Genomic DNA, 22,920 nt, shown 5'->3' with positions numbered 1-22,920 from the left:
ATCCATAACACCTGTTCACATAGCTCCATTTAGATCCCACTCCAGCTTCCACTCACCCACAGACAAAACCCCAGGGCAGAGGCAAAAACTCCATTATGCTGTTTTCCCCTTCACCACCCATCACAAAGACTAAACTAAAGGGTCTGTCTTTGACGTACCTGTAGAGTGAAGGATCCAACAACCCATATATCTCCTTCTGCTCTGAAGACAGTCCAGCAAACATGTAGTAGAAGATGTGGAAATTCCTCTCCCCAGTATCCTGTTGCACCACCCGTGACTTCTCTAACAGGTACTCACTCAGCTTTGCACCTTGCACTGCACACAAAAAGGTGACAGGGTGGGGAACTTCACTCTGGGGGACATGAAGCTGCCTGGGCTGTCCCACATCTCTTCTTTGGTGACAGGAGCACAGAGCTGTCTAAATTAGCTTTCTTGTGTGCAAGACCCCCTAAGCTGCCCAGCACACTGGAAATGGGCTTCTCCACGCTTTCTGTGGTCTTAGAGATTTCTGTAAACCTCTTTTAGCAGAAACAAAGGCTTCTGGCATCACAGAGTATTACTGATACTTACCCTGCACTCTCACCCCCATATCCTTCCTGTACTCCCACTCTGTCCAAACCCAGGCCTTATCCTATCCAGGTTCTATCCAACAGTGGCTGCTGTGAGATTTTACTTAATTGCACACCCTTCCCACAGGGAGCCATGTGCCGAAATTATACCCTCCACAAGTTTTGGCTACTCAGTCTACTCCCTCCTGTTGGGAAATGGTTAGAGGATCAGGGACATGGATCATTGATAGAATTATGGGATCAATAAAAGAACTATACAAGCAACAGGCCTGCAATCAAAGGTTAGTGTGAGAAACTGTCTGCTTGAGAAAAATCCCTGTGTGAGAAACAGGCCTGGGAAACAAAGAGGGAGTTTTGAAGCGATGCAGCTGTGCTGATAAGATGTGCTGACTGGGAGAGAAGGGAGGGCGAACTCTGAATTCTTTTAATCATAACATAACTGTAGAAGCTTGCCAATGTAAGTCCAATTATGTAGAAGCAGAAATGCGCTTTGATAAGTTTTAAGCCACTTAAGAGTTAACAAGCTGGTATACTATATCAGTGCCTTTGGATTGCTAATAAACAGAGCTTTCTTTTATCAACCATATTGGTTTGGACTGCAATTCCTCCCCCTGTCGGAGTCCGCGGACCCTTTTTCCAACACCCTCCAGTTTCTAACCACTCCCCAGGCTAGTAATTGCCCTTGACTTTACCTGTATTTTTCTGGAAACGCAGCTGTATGTACTTTCCAAAGCGGCTGCTGTTATCATTCATCACAGTCTGGGCATTGCCAAAAGCTTCAAGCAATGGATTCACCTGAAAAAAGCGAGGAAGCAGAACAACCATTCTTCAGATAAAGTGATCCAATCTAACTTGGAAAAAATTATCTTTAGCATTTGCTCTTCAGAGTTCAGATGGGAAAGAACCCACTCCATGCATATGGATGAGCACCTATTTTATCTCTGCACGGCTAAAGAAATTCAAAGAGGCAAATATCACATAGACTAAGCAACATGAGATTAACAACAATCAGTACAATGAAACTCATGGGATCTCAGTAAGATCATTGAGTCATTTGTTAGAAGATAAGGTTAGTATAACTGATTTCCACACAGTATCTGTTGTCACTAGATAATTTGAGTGCTATACTACAGCAATAAACAAAGTCAACGTGGCACTCAGTTAATACAAGTATGTCAGCTTAGCTCCTGAAATTTGTAGACATAGGGACAGTGAATTATAAAGAAATTAACAGAACATCAGACCAGCTTGTTAAACTGGATGCAAAGGTGGCAAAATGACAATTTTTTTGTATTTGAGCAAAGAATGTCTATGAACTGGAAGAACAATGCCTCAGAGTAGATGCTGGGCAGCCTATTGAACACAGCTTTAAGGCATGACACTGTAATCAGCTAAAGGACAAACTTAATCCTTGGATATATCTACAGAAACCAAATAAGACACATATTATTTCTTTGTTGTCACCTCCAGGCTTTCCAAGGGCAGCTCGTGTGTGCTGAAGTGAGTGTTATTTCCAGGGAAGGAACTGCAGGCTGTCTCTAGGCACTCTGCTGAGCAAACACAGCTCTCCTGCTTGTGGAACCTGCTCAGGTCAGAAGCAGCCTGGCAGTGTGACCCAAGCCAGCTCTAAGCAGAGATAGCAGGTGTATCAATGTCACGTTCCCACAACCCAGCACAGGCATTAACCTTGGATCCACCAGGGAGGATACCACACTGAATTAATACACCATTCCAGAGCACAACGCACAGCATGGGTCATTTGGTTTACGTGTCAATATTTTGGTTGCAGCAGGAGCTAAAGGAGGGAGATGCCAGGCACTTCCCCCATGTCCAAACAGAGCCAATGCCAGCTGGCTCCGAGACAGACCTGCCACTGGCCAAGGCTGAGCCCATCAGTGACAGTGGCAGCACCTCTGAGATAAAAACGCTGCACACACACAGAAGGGAGAGAGGAGTGAGGATGTGTGAGAGGAACAGCTCTGCAGACACAAGGTCAGTGAAGGAGGAGGGGCAGGAGCTCTCCAGGTGCAGAAGCAGAGATTGCCCTGCAGCCCCTGGTGCAGCCCATGGTGAGGCAGCTGTGCCCCTGCAGCCCTTGGAGGTCCACAGGGGAGCAGAGATCCACCTGCAGCCTGGGAAGGACCCCACACCAGAGCAGGTGGATGCCCGAAGGAGGCTGTGACCCCATGGGAAGCCCAGCTGGCAGGAGCTGTGGCCTGTGGAGAGGAGCTCACACTGGAGCAGGTTTGCTGATAGCACTTCTGACCCTGCAGAGGGCCTATGCTGGAGCAGCCTGTTGGTGAAGGACTGCACCCTGTGGAGGGGACCCCTAGTGAAGCAGTCTGTTCCTGAAGGATAGTACCCTGTGGAGGGTATTGACACTGGAGCAGCCTGTTCCTGAAGGACTGCATCACATCAAGGCACCCATGCTGGAACAGCCTGTTCCTGAAGGACTGTGTTCTGTAGGAGGGACCCCATGCTGGAGGAGCGGCAGGACACAAGGAGGAAGGCAGCGGCACAGATAATCTGTGATGAACTGACCTCAACACCCATTCCCTGTCTGCCTGTGCTGCTGGAGGGAAGAAGGTAGAGAAACTGGGAGTCAAGCTGAGCCTAGGAAGAAGGGAGGAGTTGGGGAAGGTGTTTCAAGATTTGTTCTCATTTCTCATTATCCTACTCTGATATTAACTGGCAAGAAATTAAATTAATTTTCCCTAAACTGAGCCTCTTTTGGCTGTGATGGTAGTTGCTGAGTGATCTCCCAGTCCTTATCTCAATCCATGAGCTTTTCGTCATGTTTTTCCACCCCTGTCCAGTTAAGGAGGGGGAGTGATAGAGTGGCTTGGTGGGCACTGGTTGAAGTTAACCCACCACACAGAAAAAGACCTCTATGTTTCTACAGGAAATCTGAGAAGACAGACTATAAAGTGAAGTAGTTCAAGAACTCACTCTTCTTAACATATCACATGGAAGGTTTAAAGTACAATTTATTCAAAAAACCTCACAACTCCCTGGGGAGAGATTCAGGTGGAAATATTTCAGACCAAAGAGAAAAATATGTTTCAAAATGAGCTAGCAAAGACGTATGGGAAGACCAAAGATGGCAGTTAGCCAGCTAGCAGGTATGTGCCTTGCAGTATAAGTAGCCAAGGATAGGTGACTAAAGGCTGTGTGAAATCTTCATCCCTGTGTACGATTAAATCAAGTTTTCATTTTTCTAATGAAAGTCCTTGTTCTACCTCAAACAGGAAATCATTTGAAAAAATGCCACCAATCTCTTGTAACAGAGAACAATCATTATAAATGATTGCAATCGTTTTCTATAATTTAGGAATCATCTCCAGCAAAAAAAATTACTGACCTACTAACCCTTCTAACTTGTGGTCAGCTACCTCACCATTCTTATCCACTGTTTTCTTATGTGTCTTATGCATGGCTCCCTGATTTCCAGTGGTGATTCACCAGCAGGCATCCTAAGCCTAATGCAAGCTGTCTTGCAGAAGTGTTGCTTCTGAACCTCCAAGCACCATCCTGCAACAACCTACCTGAAGGATCCGCTGCTCCAGCTGCAAGTTGCCTTTGCATAGGTTCATTATGTGCTGCAACAAAAACTTCGTACTCTCTGTTTTCCCAGCACCACTCTCTCCACTGCCAAGAAAAAGCAAAATAAATTTAATCAGCCTTTAAGTTGTTCTGCCTCTTATAGTTCAAGTGCTCCATCACTTGAGAGTGCTCTACGAGAGCTTCACAACTTTTTCAGCAAAATCACGTGAGTGAAAGCTCACACACCACAGCTTTACACAGTGTGTCCCATGATGTTCTTGTCCTTCATCAGGGAACTTTTCTCCCTCTGCAAGGGAGTACAGATAAACCCTACGCTGTCAGTTCTGGATGGGATGTACCAGACAGACCATTTGCTCTGCTTCAAAAGTCATCCCCTACATCAACTCCCTTGCATATGCTGGAGCCAACAGCTTCCTCTTTCTCCAGACAGATTTGCCCTATCCACGTCACATCCACAACTGGATACTGATCATGAGATGCTGTGGCAGTCTCAGGTATCGGATGTTTCACACGCTCATGTGCCTCAGCCGGCTGGGAACGTGGGCACAGAGCTGCCCATACTCCCACAGTGCCAGCAGTGCACGTCACTGTGCTGTCACACATCCACAGCACCTCCGCCTCCAAGTCAAACAACCAGCACTTGGAAAGTGCAGTTTCCCCTGTCCTGGGAGGGGGAATGTACAATCAGTGAGACAATATGTCCTTTACTGACAACATCACAGCAGCTGAGAACTTTAGCATATGCATGGCGAAAAAAAATTGCAGGAAATGCTGGTGGTATACTTGAGCTTGTTTCCACAGCCGACCTTTGAGCGTGTGGTGTGGCTTTACTGCTTTGTAGTTCCCAGTTGCTCGGCACTTGGTATCAAGTACGTGTCATAGCTAGCTGAGAACCTCAAATACTACAGCAGGTCCCTCATCTCAAGCAGAGGTCAGACCAGCACCATCCAAATACATACGAACAAAATAAGACCACTTTGCCAGTTGAGAACATGCCATCCAGTGCCCCTGCTCAGTATGACAAGTTTATTTTTATTTTTCAGTAACTTCCCTCCTTCACAAAAAAACTATCAACTTCCATGGTTCAAGCTTGTCCTTAGACCCTCCAACAAGCACCTTCATAAGGTCCTGCAAGCTCAGCAGGTGTGTAACTGGCCACAGCTGTGAAGAAATGCAAAGTCATCTTCAGGTGACCCAAGTGCTGTACTGCAGCACACCCAAGCATGACTAATGTCCTTTGGGGCTGGGAAGGCAAGAGGACCCAGTGGAATTCGTAGTTCAGGACAGTTTGATAGCAATGAACACTTATGACCTGGCAGCAGCTGCTTCATCCAACATCAGCCTCTGAAGAATGCTATCCAGACCTTCCAGACTCAGTTGGAGGTCTCACTGAAGAGAGCACAAGTGACAGAGGCAGATCCTGGTGTGTCCCTGTGCTGTTGTGGTGAACTGTGGTCTAACAGGAGTGACCTCAACTTCCTCATTCACCTCAACTACGCTCATGTAAGGGAAACTTGTCAATTAGTGTCTCACCACTCATAGCGAGGAAAACCATGAACTTCCTGTGACAGCAATGCACAGACCAGGTAAAAGGTTGCAAGATGCACAGGAGTACATCAGCCTCATCTCTGAACTGCTGCCAGAAAACAACCAGACCACTGACCACTTGGCAAATTCTTACAGGTTACTCTTTCTTGTCTTCCACCTCCCAAGACAAATACAATGACTGTTCTCTATCCCCCAGAGCCCCACCGGCAGTGCCTCTGGCACCTGCTGACTCCAAGGCCAGCCTCTGCTTCATGAGAGGACTTCACGTAAAGCACAGGCACCAGTGGCCTGGAGGCTACAGAAATGAGTGGGACTCAAGTGCCCCTCAAAGTCAGCTCCCAGTCCCACCAAAACACTCAGTAGTGATTCAGCAATTCACTTCCACACCCTGTAGACTGAAAACACAGGTAAAATGATCAGAAAGCAAATATAAAGGAGCATTAAATCAAAGAAGCTGGCAATTAGCATTTTAACTGAGGCGACATTTAAACTGTGCTCTACAACACCCAGTTATAGAGAAGAGGCAGTTAATGTTTCAAGGCTTTCTCCTTGCTGTTTGATACTTTCTCTGTTAGTTGATTTTGTTTGAGGCTTTCTCTGTTAAACGATGCTACCTGCTGCACTGCAGAGTTCCAGCAGAGCAAGAGTGACACGATGGAGTGAAATGTACGTGATACTGGTAGGCTCTTTGTTTAAAAGAAACACTTTCCGCCAACTTCTGGTGCACAGAACTGTCCATGACAATAAGATCCTCCCTGACCAAATTCCCAAAGGTCTTAGAGCAGAAAAGCATGTTTTAGTTCTTCCTGCTCTTTGGTTACACATGGGAAACTCCACTTCATGAAAACTGGTTCCTTCCATTATCACCCTTCCAACTTTTACTGCAGCTTTTACCCTGGCAGCTGTGTTGTCAGAGAAGCGCACCCAGTGGCTTTTCCTAGAGCTGGCTAAATCTTTCCAAAGGCAGGGATCCCCAGAAGTGAACCGCACATCTTTACCGTTGTAAAGATTGCTGGCCGAGCTACTCCACGAAAGCCAGTTTTGTTTGCCCACACCTTTTTACAACCTGCCCGCTCTCCTGTCTCGAAAGCGGTCGGGATGAGGGGTGTGCTGCCAGCGCAGATGGATTTTGACTCACCAACAGCGCCGGAGATGAGCTTCACCTGAACCTTAATCGGGGCGATCCCAGCTAGAGCTCGGGGGCCGCCCCCGGCCCCGGGACCCCCGGCCGCCGCTCACCTGATGAGGATGCACTGGTTGCGGGGCCCGCCGCCCCCGCGGCCCAGCATGGCGTGGTAGGCGCGGCTGGCCACGGCGAAGATATGGGGCGGCAGCGCGTCGGTCTGGAGGCGCCGGTACCGCTCGGAGACCTGCGGGGAAGCGGCAGCGGAGAGGCGTGAGCAGCCGGGGGGCAGCGGGGCGCGGCGGGGGGCGCGGCGCTCACCTCTCTCCCGTAGAGCGACAGCGGCTGGAAGGGGTTCATGGCGACGAGGATGTCCCCGATGTCGGTCTGTGGGAGGGGGACAGCCGGTCAGTCGAGCGCCCGCCGCCGCCGCCGCCCCCCGCCCCGGCCCCGGCACTCACGTAGATGTGCTGCTGCAGGAAGCGCTCCCGCAGCCCGGCCAGCAGCGCCGCCTCGTCCAGCTCGGCCAGCGCCGCCAGGTCCCCGGGCGGGGGGCGACGCTCCCCCAGCGACACCATCACCGCCCGCCACCGCCCTGCCCGGCCCGGCCCCGCCGCGCTCCGCCCCCGCTCCGCCCCGGGACCGCCCCGGGACCGCCCCGGGACCGCCCGTCGGGGCGGGGCCGCCGTTTGAACGCGGGGCGGCGGCGGGACCGGCAGGTAACGGGCGGCGGGGGCGGCGGGGGCCGCGTGGGACTGGAACCGGGACCGGGACCGGAACCGGGACCTCAGCCGCGACCGGTGTCGGTGTCGTGTTCCGTCGTGTCCTGATCTCAACCCGTGGAAAGGTCCTGGGCAGCATGAAGCCCTGTGCAGCCCAGCCTGACTTTCGTGGTAGTCCCGCTCCGGGCATAGGTCTCAGCTGGATGACCCCTAAAGATCCCTTTGGCTAAACTAGTCCCTGATTCTACCAAGTATTTCCTGAACCCATGACACAGTCAGAGAAAAACATCTGGTTAGCGTTTAGTTAAAATTTTTCAGCGCACCCGCGTTCTTTTTTACTGGAAACATTTGTTTCTTTAAAACATACTTAAGTTGTTTTTAAAAAAATTCCACAAAATCCGGATAATGAATGAAATGCTTCATTTTGGGTCAAGAAAAGCATTCTGTTGAATCCTGTAAGACTTTTGATGGATTTTTTCTCATCTGCTGAAAGAATCTAATACCCTTGGTTTTGACTGATCACAAAACCACTTTTAAATACCCAGTAGCACAGGCGAATTGAAGGAAGGCTAGGTGCATAGTTTACCTACAATGTTAACTCCTGCGATATTTTCTCCTTTACTCCTCAGGGTGGCGGAGGACTGGCTGTGGGCTCCAGGGTTTCTCACTTTCCCTTTCCCTTCCCCTTACCTCACAGTGTGGGATGTGGGGCCATGCGGCCCTTGGACCTGACCCACCATGTGGTTACACTCCTGAAACATCAAGAGAGGCTCTGCTGCAATAATAACAGGAGATTTTTTTGAGGGTACTCGAAACAGTTAGGAATGTTGGAGGGCATGCTGCTAATGGTGCATTATAAGGTAGTTAACAGTAACAGAGTGTGTTCAGTGGTTTGTGAATGTGAGATGGAAGAAGCAAGCTGGAGCAGTTCTGTCACTTGTAGGTGAAGTGTTTTCTAGTGTACCCACAGGCTGCAGACAGCTCTCACCCTACAGACCTGTCACAGTTAGAATATATTGTGCAATAATGGGAGTGCTTGAACTTCTTTATGTGAGCAGTAGATGGTTAAACCTGGTATAACTTGTTCGTTTGTTTTAATTATTGTGTGTTAAAAGAAATTGGTCTGCAAAATAAACATCCTGACTGCAGTCTACCCTGGCTAGAGGTGCTATGCGAATGGCAGCGATTTAGTCCATTGCTGGTGAGTACTTTGCAAATGCACACGAATAGAATCATGGAATGGTTTCGGTTGGAAGGGACCTTAAAGACCACCTCCTTCCAACACCTCTCCAAAGCCCAGAGACACCTTCCACAGGCAGGGTTGTTCAGGGCCCCATCCAGCCTGGCCTCAAACACTTCAAGGGGAGGACTAATGCTAAGCTTTGGGTGGTGTTCCCTGCCATGCTGCCTCCATCCACGCCAGGTCTGCCCTGTTTGACCAAGATGGAAGGCCTTGGTTAGGCTTATGGCTGTGCTGTAAGTGAATATGAGGGTAAACCTCTGGAGAAGCCGCTGCTACTGTAAAATACTGCACATGTCCCTCAGCTCTCTGGACTTTTGCGAACTCATTAAATGAGTCCTGGTTGTCATTTGATGTGAAGCTTTTGTTTCAGACATTGATTTACATATCTGAAATGTCTCTGGAAGATGGTGTTTGACAAATCTCCTTCTCTATGATGACACATCTTTCTGTATTAGTGTATCTCGTCCATGTGGGAACCGGAACTTTTTGGAGGTTACTCAGATTCCAGTGAAACTGCAGAGGTAATGCCAGGGCAAGTGTGCAACTGCCTGCACTGCATTTTCATCAAAAGAACAATATCTATCCGCTGTTCTGCTAAAACTCCTCTTTTTCTGAGAGGGCATGCTGAAAGGAGGAATGTTTTTCTGTGTAAAAAAATCATGATACTGTAGCAGAAGAGCAGAGCAGGAGCAAAGCTGGTGTGATTCACAGCAGTTGTTTGGCCTCTCTCACTTCCAGAAGCACAAATTACTGTTAGTAAATGACAAAGCAAACCACTCACTTCTTAGTAACCTCCATGGGAAAACAAGCAAGAGTGGTCTCTTTTCTGTTTTCCCTCACAAGACAAATCTTATGGTTGTTTTCTACTCCTATCCAAAGTACCTCTTCCGCCCACTAACTTGCTTGAGTTTAATGAGAATTTCACACAAAGCATGGGAAGGGCAAAGCACAGGAAGCAGTGGTTTGCACGTGGGATTGTGCACTGAGATTTGCTTACAGATATATTGTCATGTACTGCTCTTGCTTTCACAGCCTGGTCTCTCTAATGCTGTGCCTCTTGTTGATGCAGGGCCCCTGTGCCCAACGTGACAGAATACAGAAGGAAACTCTTAATAACGGTTGTGGCAAATGACTTCCCTTATTTCATAGGAAAGTGCAGAGGTTTTAGTTCGGAATCTTGCCCTGCAACATGGGTTATTCTTTTGTAATGTGTCCATCTTGCTTAGCTCTTCAGGATCCTTTAGATCCCTGTATATCAGCCCTGACTCTGCCATGAGTGCCTCATCCCTGCTGTTTGCGGTTGGAGCAAACACTGTGGAAGACCAGAGGGCTCGCTGGGAGAGAAAGCGCAGCCGGACAGCCAAGGAACTGCTGGAAACGGAACACAAATACCTTGAGCAGCTGGATTTGGTGCTCACGGTGAGTATTTCTGCCCCTTCTGATATGTGGGTGTATTCAGACAGCACATACTTATCTGTGTTGTCATGGAGAAGGGTCAAGATCAAGACTTTGATACATCCCTAACACCTGGGACACCTACTGTGGCTAAAAGGGTTTTTGTTGTTTTTCTTTTATGTCCTCTGTAATATTCAATAGCTCATGGGTTTGGCCTTTTAGCTTTGTTCTGTACACAGACATAAATCTTTCAAGTTTTGATTGAATAGGGGGCTCACCTTAAGATGCCAGAGATGTATGAACTGTAGGGACACAGACAAAACAAAAATTATGGACAAGAGAGTGAAAAACAGATGCGTCTGAGGACACTGAAACAGAATCTTTTCAGTGTAGTACTGTTGAATCTCAGTAGTAGTGCAGTAGTGTTCACTGTACAATCTTTTCAGCTGTAGTATTGTTCCATGTGTTTACAGTTATGGTAAAAGCTACAAGTGAGGCTTACATCGGATGGTGGATATCTTAGGTAGACATTCACGATGTTTGATATCCTTCTGAGCCAAAGAGTGTTAAGGCTGCAGCTTCTGGCTTCTGCTGTGTGCCACAAATAACCTTTGAGTGACCTCAGAGGTTAATAACCTTTGCAGCCTTCTGGTACTTGAAGGGGAGTTATAAAAAGAGGAACAGAGACTTTTACACAGGCATATAGCGATAGGATATGGAGGAATGGTTTGAAACTGAAAGAGAGTGGGTTTAAATTAGATGTTAGGAAGAAATTCTCTACTGTGAGGGTGGTGAGGCACCGGCAGAAGTTGACCAGAGAAGCTGTGGATGCCCCATCCCTGGAAGTGATGGGCCAGGTTGGATGAGGCTTGGAAGGTGTCCCCAACCAGGTTGGAAGTAGATTGTCTTTAAGATCCTTTCCAACACAAACCATTCAGTTTGATGATTTGTGAATTCTACCTGTTTGAAATTCTTTTTCTTTCCTACTTAGTACTTTGTGACAATTTTAAAAGCCAAAGGGACGCTGAAACCTGCTGTGTTGGAAACTATATTTGGACCCCTGGAATCCTTATATTCTGCCAGCCAGTAAGTGGACACAGGATGCAATTCCTGTAATTATATTGGAAGGACTCTATGTTGATGAGAAAGTAAGATTTGGGGAAACAAGGCTAACATGTTGTTAAACAGCCATTCACTCCTAGCACTGCTAGCCTTAGTGGCACTTGGAGGTGTCCCCGGGGATCTCCTGATCTGTATCACATATCTGGGTACCCAGTTACTAGACAGTGGTTTAAGCCCAGTAAGTCTGCTCCACAATGTGTTCTGTGGCTTACTCTCTGACCTCCAGGCAAATCTGGCATAGAAATTGGATGTGAGGTGGAGAATGGTAAAGGAAGGTCACCAAAGGAATGAATCAGAAGGAGTTGTGAAAATGCCATCTGTAATGCATCCTTCACAAGCTTTTTGCTCCTTGTGCACAGTGTTCTGTCATTTCACCTGGAGAAAGGGAATTTGGGACCAGGACTGGAAAATTTTTGTCAAAGTCTGGATCTTTATGGCCACTATGCAGAGAATTTGGAGCAGGCAAATAAAACCTTGAAGGTAAATACCTACTTTAGTCTTCATATTATTTCTCTTTTTCCATTCTGTGAAATTGGCACATCCTTCCATTTATCTTCTGCTTCTGGAGTCATCAGTGTTCTTACTTTTTCTGGGCTGATGAAATTCAGGCTTTCTTCCACAATAAAATGGTGAAAATTTCTCTCCTTATTTAGAGCTTCCAATTTCTGATGCTTTTTTCAGGTGTTTGTGTATGTATGTGCATATGGTGAGCACAGCTTTCTCAAACAGGGTTCTGTATTTACTCCTGCTCCTTCCTAACTGGCAAGCCTAGAGAGTTTCCAGGCTTTCACTATGATACAGAGATCTCTTTCTAGGAATTGTCATGTCTCCTAGTCTTTCCCACTATGACCAACTATATGCTAGTAGTGGTATTTCATTTCCTTCACAGTTTTTTTTCCTATGGTTGAAGAAAATTTTTTCTTCCCACTTATGTCTCCAATTACAATCTATTTTCAAGAAATTTTGGCAGGATACATATTTATTCCAAAATCCTGACAGCTGTATCTGGAATTTAAACCACCGAAATTCCAGTTTTTGTCCATGCTCGTCCCCAGATGCAGAATGTACTGGGATGTTTTCCTTCTCTTGTCTTTGCATGCATATATTCATGCTTTTGATTTTCCGAGAGAAAAAGCCATTCTGGATACTTGTCTTGAGGTGATGGGAGTGCAGATCTGCATTGCTTTTTCTTGAAAGGCGTGGCACAAAGCCACAGGAGCACTCCTTGTTTTCCTAACTGGTTCAACCTTCTCTTTTTCTTTATTTCCATTTGCTGTGCATGTATTAAAGGGGGATATTGCTTCCATTGGCCACTGGAATGGATGGTCAGGACAAAGGCAATGGCCTGCCCATAGCCACAGAAGAAATTGATGCTTGGGGGACTGAAGTCATAAACTCTAAAGTGAAGAATTTGAAGCTCTGGTGCAGACTAGAGCACATAGTTATTTTTGTAGTCTCGAAGCTATACTCCTTTTCTGCTGCACACAGGAGCAACTGAGGAAAAATAAGTCATTTCGGCGGTTTAAGAAACTCCAGGAGGCTCGACCTCAGTTTCAAGGGAGGGAGCTAGAGGATCTGCTTCCTTTGCCCCTGCAGAGGCTGCACCAGTAAGTAAGCAATTGTGAGTCTTCAAGGGATTAGCATGAGAAGGGATAAAGGAATGTAACTTTGTTTTTATGAGAGGGAAAGTTGCCTAATTTGTCTCAAAATCAAAACACTGAGACAGCAATGAAACAGACCTGAGGATGTGCCTACAAAGTGGAATCCATGTACATGGATGGGAGATGATGCAGGAAGGTTGGTGTGTTTAGCCCTGGCTCCTTGGCCCTTCCTCTAGCTCTTGGGTAGAATTGGAGGCTGCCATCTCAGTAAGCTACTGAACTTTGGCCCTGAATGAAAGCAAGCTGACTGAAATGCTGCAGAAGTGGTGCTCTCTGCCAGAGATGCTTTTGCTCCATTTTTATGCAGATTGCTGACCTGGAGCAGCATTGTGGCTCTTATAGATGGTTGCTTTTGGAGAGAAATGAGATTAATGAACAGAGGAGAGCTTCTCTTTCCTCTCTGGTTATCAGGGCCTTATGCTTTCCTCAGATGTGATGCCTATCACATTTGTCTGAGCCTGGACAGATCCACTGTAGATTGGTGCTTTTCCCTCTCAAGGCAACAAGCCTTCCAGGTTTCAGGAAATGTTTAGACAACACCATTGGACACATGGTGTGATTTTTAGGGTTATCCTGTGCAGAGGCATGAACTGGACTCGATGATCCTTGTGAATCCCTTCCAGCTCAGGATATTCTATGATCATCTCCCCTTCGAAGAGGCAAACTGACTGCATGAGGAGAGTGCTGCATGCACTCATGGGCAGCTCTTTCTTGGGGAGGGTGTGTGGGTAATAAAGGTGGTTTTCTGGGAACCCAGATTCTGCTGCTATAGATCCAGTAGCTGTTTTTTAACCATGATCTTATCTACACTAAAGCAAATTTGAGAGACTGAGCACCTTGTTTCCTTGAAAATAACTTGGAGAGATCATACCAAAGTCTTTCATGTAGCTTTATATAGTGTTTTTAATCAGCTTGGCAGAAATAAACTTTAAGCTGATTGGTGGGATTTTACTGTAATTCTTCATATACTTCCTTTAAATTTGCAAAACAGTAGTGTATTTGTTGCTGTACAACTATTTGGAAAATTGTGAGCTTTTTAACAGAAAGTCTAATTTTTTCATTAATCAGATCTATCATGTTCAAGTTTCCTTAAAACTCTCCTAATATATACACTAGGTCATATGAGTTCTGCCAATCTGTGAATCTGTTAAATTCCTATTGTTTGACTTTATTGGGAGAAAGCATTTGCAGAGATCTTATCCTCTCCAGTAAAGACTGGGAAGGAAAAAAGAAAAAGGCGGGTCCTAGTTCTTATAGAAATGCCTTTATTTTCTTGTATGGGCAGGAAACATGGTATGAATGCCACCATTCAGATACTATTAAAAATAGATTGTTCAAAGAGAAATTTGTGACTTATTGAAGGCATGTTTATGTGAATTCTGAGAGAGCCTCATGAACTTCAGTGATTTGTGAGGCTGCTTTTATTGTATCCCCAGGAAAAGCCCAAGGTTTGCAGATGTACAGAATACTTGGGTTATTTTAGTTGAGACATCTGATGATAAAAAGAATGCGATTGAAGTATGACCAAAACTGCTTTGTTAGGTTTACTCTGTCCCCTGGTCGAGTGTTTTTCACCGTGCTGTCTAACAGGAGGTGCTCCTGCTGTTCTCGGTATCTTGTTGGGAATTAAACCTGCTCTCTCCAACTCAGGTACAAGCATTTCTTCAGAGACCTCCTGCAGAACACCAGCCCAGACACTGCTGAGTACCAGAAACTTGCAAGTATGATTCCACCTGTAAATGCTGGCACTTTGATCAATGATAGACTCCTTGCTAAGAATATTTTGACTACCACCTCCTGCCTTTTTCCACAGGAAGAAAATCTTCTTCTCTCTCTCTCTGGGGTTCTAGTGGGTTACTGTTTTCCTTCTCTGTCTTGACAAAGATGTCCCTAAGAACACATTAGGAGTAAAAATACATTGAATAACTGCCTGTGAAAATGGCCTAGTAGCTAGGTTAGAGAAATGGCAGCTCGTGTTTTTTAAACTCTGCTGCTTGTGAGGCACTGGAACAGGTAGCTCAAGGAATTAGTTGATGTCTCATTCCTGAAAGTGTTCAAGGCCAGGCTGGATGTGGACCTGAGCAATGTCATGTATTTGAAGGTGTCCCTGCCCATGGCTGGCGGGTTAGAATGAGATGATCTTTCAGGTCCCTTCCAACCCAAACCATTCTCTGACTCTCTGCCTCAATTTTCTAGGATAATTCATGTCCTTCATGCTATATCCAGCCACTACAGGTGCCCCCCAGGGCTCAGTACCAGGGTCAGTCCTGTTTAGTATCGTTATTGATGATCTGGATGAGGGAATCAAGAGCACCCTTAGTCAGTTTGCAGATGGCACCAAGTTGGGTGGGAGTGTTGATCTGCTGGAGGGCAGGAAGGCTCTGCACAGGCTGGATCCATGGGTTGAGGCCAGTTGTGTGAGGTTCAACCAGGCCAGTTGCAGGGTCTTGTCCCTGGGTCACAACAATCTGCCACAGGCTGGGACAGAGTGGCTGGAAAGCTGCTGAGAGGAAAAGGCCCTAGGGGTGCTGATCCACAGCAGCTGAGCATGAGCCAGTGTGTGCCCAGGGGGCCAAGAAGGACAAGGACATCCTGGATGTATCAGCAATAATGTGGCCAGCAGGAGCAGGAAAGTGGTTTTTCCTCTGTGCTCAGTACTGGTGAGGCCACACCTCAAAACCCATGTCCAGTTTTGAGCCCTTCACTGCAGGAGAGACACTGAGGTGCTGGAGCAAGTCCAGAGAAGGGTGATGGAGCTGGGGAAGGGTCTGGAGCACGAGTCCTGTGAGATGTGGTTGAGGGAGCTGGGGCTGTTTAGCCTGGAGAAAAGGGGTGACCTGATCACTCTCTACAAGCACCTGAAAGGAGGTTGTGGCCAGTTGTGGATCGGCCTCCTCTTCCAGGTAACAAGCAACAGGACAAGAGGAAATGGCCTCAAGTTGTGCCAGGGGAACTTCAGGATGGATATTTGGAGGCATTTATTTATGGAAAGAGTTGTTAAACATTGGAATGGACTGTCCAGGGAAGTGGTAGAGTCATCATCCCTGAAAATGTTCAAGAAATGACACTCAGTGCCATGGTCTACCTGACAAGGTAGTACTCAGTCAAAGGTTGAACTTGATGATCTCAGCAGTCTTTTCCAACCTAAATGATTCTGTGATGATCACAAGCATTTAACACCACTTGTAGGACATTTTCCCTGTTTTTGCTTTCAAGTCCAGGAAATCATTGCTCTCTCTAATGTTTCATTGGCAAATGTTTTCTAGAACTACAGAATTGTTGGTTGGAAAAAGGCTTCTGGATGTCGTCTAGTCCAATCTCTTGCAGAAATTCCTGAATAAAGCTGTTGTTGATATTTAGTTTAAAACTTTGTTTCTTAATTTCATACTATTTTTTCTTAGCAAGATATATAAGGTGAAATAAGCATTCATTTGTGGCAACTTCAGGGTATGCTGCTATAATTTCAGAGGCTGTAAAATCTGTTTCTGAGGTATCTCAGTGGGTCCAAGACATCTTTGATAAGAGAGAGAACTCCTTGCAGCTACTTCGGGTTCAGAAACTGCTCAAAGGACAAAAGACTCAGGTTTTGACTCCAGGTGGGTTTACTGACAGCTCTGTTTTTCCTCTACCGTGCTGAGATACATGGAGATAGGTTCTCCTTCATCTCTGGCTCAACTCACATTAACCAGTTTTCCCCTACTGCCCAAATCCAGGTGGTAAAAGAATATGACTACTAATTCAAGCACTTTTTTTTAAGTTAAGAATTTTAGAGTAAGGATAAGCAACAGCTTAATTGCCTGACATTCACATAGGAGAAGCTGATGACATGTGGTTAGAAAGTTAGGAGACCAATAAGGTCAGGAGTGTAAGTCCCAGGTGGGAATGAAAGAGAGACACTAAAACTTTTTGGCAGAGTGTAAGTAGTGGTATTGTCCCTCCTCCATTGCATAGATGGATTGCATGGCCATAGATTTCTGAGTGTCAAGGGCCCAAGGACTGTGCTGTTGTTTGCCTTAAGCTACAAGATTAATGGAATTCTTCTCACACCCTTCACATGGAGAATTTTCTTCTATCTGCATGGTTGAACTGTGCCATAAATCAGTGTATCAGTGTTGATAGCTGAGATACATAAAGCCACAGTCACTGGCATGTAAGAATATTTAAATGCATAACAGGTCTTTTATGTGACTGGGTGTTCTCCATGCACAGACCACACTCCGAGCTGTGTATGAAATATTGTGAGAAGTGTGCCCAGTCTGGGCAATTATGAAACCGTCACCTGGGGCTTCACCTGTAGCCTCACTCAACTCTGCTATTTCAGAGGTTATCCAGGCACAGTGCTGCAGCTGGAGAGGCGTGCTAAAGTCACTGTGTGTGATGGTCTCTAAGACAAGTACCTCCAGATACTTGTGAATGTGGTTGAAATTCATACCTGTGGATCTTTGGCTGAAAAAAACCTTCCCCAGTGGGATGGTGAAAGACTTGGAAGGATAAAACTGAGAAAGCTCATGGGCTGAGATAAAGACAGTTTAACAAGTAAAGCAAAAGCTGTTCATGCAAACAGTGTAACACAAGGAATTCATCCACCACTTCCTGTGGGTGGGCAGGCATGTGTTCAGCTATTCCCAGGAAAGCAGGGCTCTACCACACATAGTGGTTACCTGGCAAGACAAGAACCACCACTTTAAAACTCCCCCCTTTTGTCCTTCTTTCCCCTCATAACAGGCTGAACACGATACCATATGATATAAAATGTTCCTTTGGGGAGAACGGATCGGGTGTCCCAGCTGGGATCCTTCCCAAATTCACACGCATTCCCAGCCTCCTCCCTTGTGGGATGAGGAGCAGGAAAGACCTTGATACTGAGCAGTGCTTACACAGCAATAAACAAAAGATCCCTGTGTTGTCGACGGTGTTTTCAGTGCAAATCCGAAACAGCCACACACCAGCTACTATGGGAAAAATTAACTCTATCTTAGCCAAAGCAGCACAGCTAGAACAAAGGTTACTTATCAGAGGTTATTCTCAAAGATGCTCAGTCAATGGGCAGATTAATTTACAATTCTCTTTCCTGTTCTTAGAATCCTTTTGGTGATGCCAGGTGAAAGGGAGCTAACACAGTGTAGTGGTTTGGTCCAAAATACTCATACTCATTACTGTTTATCTGCTGTGAGATAAGAATTAGGAGAAATGCAAAGCAGGCACCAAACTTGAAAGAATATAAAGAAGTTTATTAACAACTCTAAAAGAGGGAAGGAAAAAAATTATACCACCTTCAGAACTCTCCTCCTCCCCCCACCTTCCTCCCTTCTCCCACTGACAATGTGAAAAAACAACCCTTAAGATGTTCAGTCTGTTTACCACTTCCATAATAACCTTGTTTAGTCCATTTAGAAGGAGAAGTCTCTTCTTGCTCATGCTATGAAAACATTATCACAACGAGACAGCCGCCCACTTCCAAATATTGTTCAGTCCATTTAGGAAGAGGAGTCTCTCTGCCTGCGTGTGAGTCCCTTACCCCGACTTGCAGCTTTTCCCACAACTGCTTTCGAGGGTCCACTCTTGAAGTTTTTTGGGGTACAATTTTAAGGTTGAGCCGTTCAGAAACAAAAACAGAGGCCCTTCTCCTTCCCTGGGAGCAAAGGGTCTTCATCATCTTCATCGTTAGGACTATCTCTGGGAACATCTCTAGGGATTGAGGTTTTCTCCTTTCCCGTTTGGAGCAAAAGTCCTCATCTGGTTCATCTCTCCCTGTCCAAACTTCTCATGAAATTACAGCTGCGTCAGCATCTGCCTATCTCAGTGCAGGTGCTTTTGCTTACGAGTTGAACACTCCACCCCCCATATCTTCATGAAATTACAACAGGATACTCTGATATATCATAGCTTCACAACAGAATTTCAGCTTTAAGCATCTCCTCTCTCTCTTCCCTCAGGTTTCAGCTCTTCACAGCAGTAAAAGGGTTAATCTCACCTCGGCCTTGCAGCTTTGCAGCTGGAATGTTGAATTTTTCTTATCGCAGTGGAGAGGGGGGAGAGCCGAGCCGCTCCGGCTGCCCACGGCAAGGCAGTGGGGGGGGTTCCATGGCTGGAACAGGTCCATGGCTCCAGGATGGCCGTGGCCCGGCCCAGCCTGGCCCAAGCAGGGCCTGGCCGGGCCCGCTGGCCCCCACACGGGGCCCGCAGCCACCTGTCCCAGCACTGGAAACGAGAGAGAGCTTGGAGGGGGAGTTTGCCTATTCTTAAATGTGGATCACAGAGGTGTTCACAACTTTAAGTGGCTTAGAGAATTGTCCATATTCAAACTGGTCAGCTGATAGGTTCTATCAGTTCCCAGAGGAAACTGTAAGCACCCCTTAGCAAGGACGTCCCTTCCGGGACTATGCTTGCTAACCTATGACACACAGGTACGCTCTGCTTATACTGAGCAGAAGCATGTGCTGGGGTGCCTGGGCACACTTGGTGTAGTGTGTAAAAAGGTGTAAAAATGTAAATCAGTTATCCTGAATATCAGAACTAATAAAGTAACACCATGACAAAAAACCTCCAAACACCCCAAAACAGTATAACTAGACCAGAGATGGCCATTGTTTGAAAGTGTTTGGTCCACTGATTTTTCGGTCTCTGAAAATTCTGAGATGCTGTAGGACAAGCGTTGAGGGTCAGTAAAGGCATTTCCATTATCTAGGACAGAGAATTCTTGTAGTCCTGTTTTCCATTGGCTGGAGTAACATAGTTACCATTAGATATGAGAAGCAGAAACATAAGAGGCAGCTGGAGCTTGCTAGTTTTGGTCCAGCTTTCCAGAAACAAGATAGCTTTTGCAGGACAAGATTGTGTTCTGTTGCCAAGAGGGAGCAGGAGAGAAAACAAAATGTTGTAGATTAAGAGCGAAGGGAGAGTGCTGGAGATGGTGTCTCACATTTGCCAATGCCTCTGAGAGGTCCTGCTCCCAGTGAGGAGACCCTGCTTTTCTTGCTGCCTTCCATATTTAGGACAAATACTGTATCAGCCAGAACTGCCTCCTTAACTGAGCACATTCTTTCACAACAATTTCTTAGAACTTGTATGTCTGGGGATCCTGGACATGCATCTATATTCCAAGACTTCCAGTACAGTCTGGGTCAGACTGTATGCCTCTGAGTCTGATCACAGCATAGCCTGAGGGAAACAGCTCCCAGTCCAGCCCCATGCTGCTGACACCATCCTCCCACTTGTTTTTTTAAACAGGGATTGATTCCTGCACCTCACCCTTGTCTTCCTCAGTTTCTTATTCTGATAAGGAGTGGTTCCTGTGCAATAAGCTAAGCAGGAATCCACTCACCTCTTTTTTTTTTTTTTGTGACTGTAGCATGCTAATAAGACACAATCCATAATAAAAACAAAACCGAGGGTTTTTTACTAAAAGGTTCTTAATAGCTCACACAGAAGCTAAGGCGTGAAAGAGTGACTGAAATTCCCTGGCAGATGTTTTCTAGACAAGACCAGGTGGCACCACCTTGTTACGGCTTTACATTTTTATAAGTAATCTTACTGGCAGGTGTCTTCATAACTCCTGTGAGTTGATGGCTATCTTCCACAAAAATCCTAGTAAGAAGTCCTGCTTTAATTATTTCATTTATTTCACTATTCAATTTTTTAAATTGCTGCTTACAGCTAGGCTTATTGAATTGTTTTGATTATTTTCCTCTTGTGTTATCACAATTCATTTCACAGGTGGATGACACTGGACTCAGTTGTGCAAGAGAGGTTGATAAGGTTGCCTACTCAGACCTTTCTCATTTTGTATCTCCTTTGATGCCTTCTCTTTAGAACAGTCATCTGCAATCTGTAATCTCTTGGTTACTGTAGGTCTGTACATAGTTAGATGACCTGTGAAACATAGTTTTGTTTCAGTTTTGGGGAGGAGGGTTTATCTGTTTAATTAGCACACACAAACAAAACAAGGAAAAAATAATAGATTTTCAAAGCTGAAGCTAGCTTCTGTTTCACCACTAATGACAAACAACTGGGCAACACAATTTAAGATAGTTCATGCTGCGTTTTCTGAAGGCTTATGTTAATTTAACGGTATGCATATCATTTTCAAACCGTGTTTTTGTTCTGATCATTTTAAAGAGACTTGCATATGATAATATACTCTTAATTAACATAGCAGATTTATAACATCTTCAGCTGTTCCTCATATACTAAGCATTTTGGGCTGGTTACTGCTTCTGCACCAGTGTTATCCACGCTGGTGGACTGGACTCAGCTGACATCAGTGCCTTCTAGTGGTTGGAATTGATGTAGAACACGGCAACCTGCAAGGGTGGCTCACACTCTATTCCTGTTTGTGTCATCACATCCTTTCTTTTTTATTCCCTCCCACCCTTCCCCAGATCTCACAGCTGTCTTTGTTTCCCCTGCATACCCAGGGCGCTGGTATATCCGGGAAGGCTGGCTTTTGGTGGTGCCTTCAAAGGGAGAAGAACTGAAGCGCAGGATGTTCTTCCTGTTCTCTGATATCCTCATTGCAGCGAAGCCCTGCCACCCACTGCACCTGCTGAACTCGAACAAACTGTCCTGCCAGGCTGTCTACCCACTCCACCAGTGCTCAGTGGATAAAGTGTTCGGCCACACGCAGAGCCAGGGAGGGCTCCTCAGTGTAAGTATTCCCACCTGTGCCAGGCAGAAGAGCCAGTGGAGTCAGACCTGGAAGCTGGTCTCCAGCTGTCTCAGCAGAAGCAGGACCGAGATGATAAGGGTGGTGACAAAATGCAGTGAACGAGTCTGAGTTAGGGCAACCCTTCCCTTCTTGAGTGAAGTACTTTTCCTTTCATGGCATAGAGCCTCCTGCACATTCTGGGGCTACAGGCTGCTGGTTGCTTCACTTAGCTCAGGTAAGGAGATCCACTAGGACTCTGACATGCCCTCATCAGAGCCACAGGTTTGGGGGGCAGCCCCACAGTCAAATGACAATGAATATGTAGCATTACACTGACTACAGACTGAACATGTAGAAAAACAGAAAGTCAAGATGATGTGGATGTTATTACAACAGGTGTTGTTTATCTAATTCCCTGAGGGCTGCAGATTCCTTGACAGGGGCCAGAGTCTTCTGCAGGGGTTTCAAGGTCAGTTCTTCCAAGGTTGCACCTGGGGCTGTGTTAGCTTTTTTTGTGAGCTGTGACAAAAAACTCTTTGAGCAGGCTGTGACTGGTGGATGATGGCAGTGGAAGGATCCCTAGGGACAGCTTGGAATATGGTAGAAAACTGGATGATGAGCTGCTGAGAATTGTAATTGCTCACCTCCAAATGGGTCAAAGTGAGCTATCAACTGCAACTGGAAACAATGGAGAAGACTGGCACTTGTTCTGTACTGTGCAGCCTCTGGCTTTGCCTAATATTAAGGCTAAATTTTTCTGTCTGGGAAGGAGAAGGGTGAAAATCACGCAGGGACTGAATTCAGTGGTGATGACCTTCTTTTTACTGGAGTTGCTGCCTTGGCAAGGAATGCCACAGATTCTGTTTGCCTTTCAGCTTTCCTTTCCACAGAAGACACTGCTGTTGATGTCCAGCAACCAACAAGAGATCCATGACTGGTACCGGAGTCTCACAGCTGCAGTCAGGTAGGCATCTATTTTCCAGAGGTGGAAGGGGACAGGACATAACAGTGACCATATGGACCTGTGTGTGGATGGAAGCAGCCTGACACTGGCAGCCAGGATACAAGGGAATAGTAAGGACAGATTTCCCATATTAACTGTGAAATTCCCCTTTGTTTTCGTCCACAGGCAGCTGAAAGCCTGACCCACGTGAGTACAAGACAAACTGGCAGGACAACCACCTTTGTGGCAGAAGCTTCCATAATCTTAGAAAATGTTCAGTGACATATAGCAGCACTGCATTGAGAGGGACTATACAGCATGTTCGTGAGATGATGAATGCTTTGTTAGCTGCCCTTATGTTCATACAGATACTGCAAAAAATG

General features: G+C 46.1%; 1 protein-coding gene across 1 annotated transcript; it reads left to right on the top strand.

Moving 5' to 3' along the window:
* Positions 1–10,041: 10,041 nt before the first annotated feature.
* On the top strand, positions 10,042–22,562 carry ARHGEF39 (Rho guanine nucleotide exchange factor 39; the record flags this gene model as incomplete). The annotated part of the gene is made up of 8 exons (XM_082302122.1): positions 10,042–10,188; positions 11,156–11,250; positions 11,646–11,766; positions 12,775–12,893; positions 14,598–14,668; positions 16,415–16,543; positions 21,365–21,594; positions 22,470–22,562. The coding sequence occupies 8 exons, from the start codon at positions 10,042–10,044 to the stop codon at positions 22,560–22,562; spliced, it is 1,005 nt and encodes a 334-aa protein (XP_082158248.1).
* Between the last annotated feature and the right edge of the window lie 358 nt (positions 22,563–22,920).

The sequence above is a fragment of the Coloeus monedula genome (assembly GCF_965178545.1).
Source record: "Coloeus monedula genome assembly, chromosome: Z".
NCBI classification, from domain to species: domain Eukaryota; kingdom Metazoa; phylum Chordata; class Aves; order Passeriformes; family Corvidae; genus Coloeus; species Coloeus monedula.
Note: the sequence above shows the minus strand (reverse complement) of the source record. Positions and strands in the feature narration are given on the sequence as shown.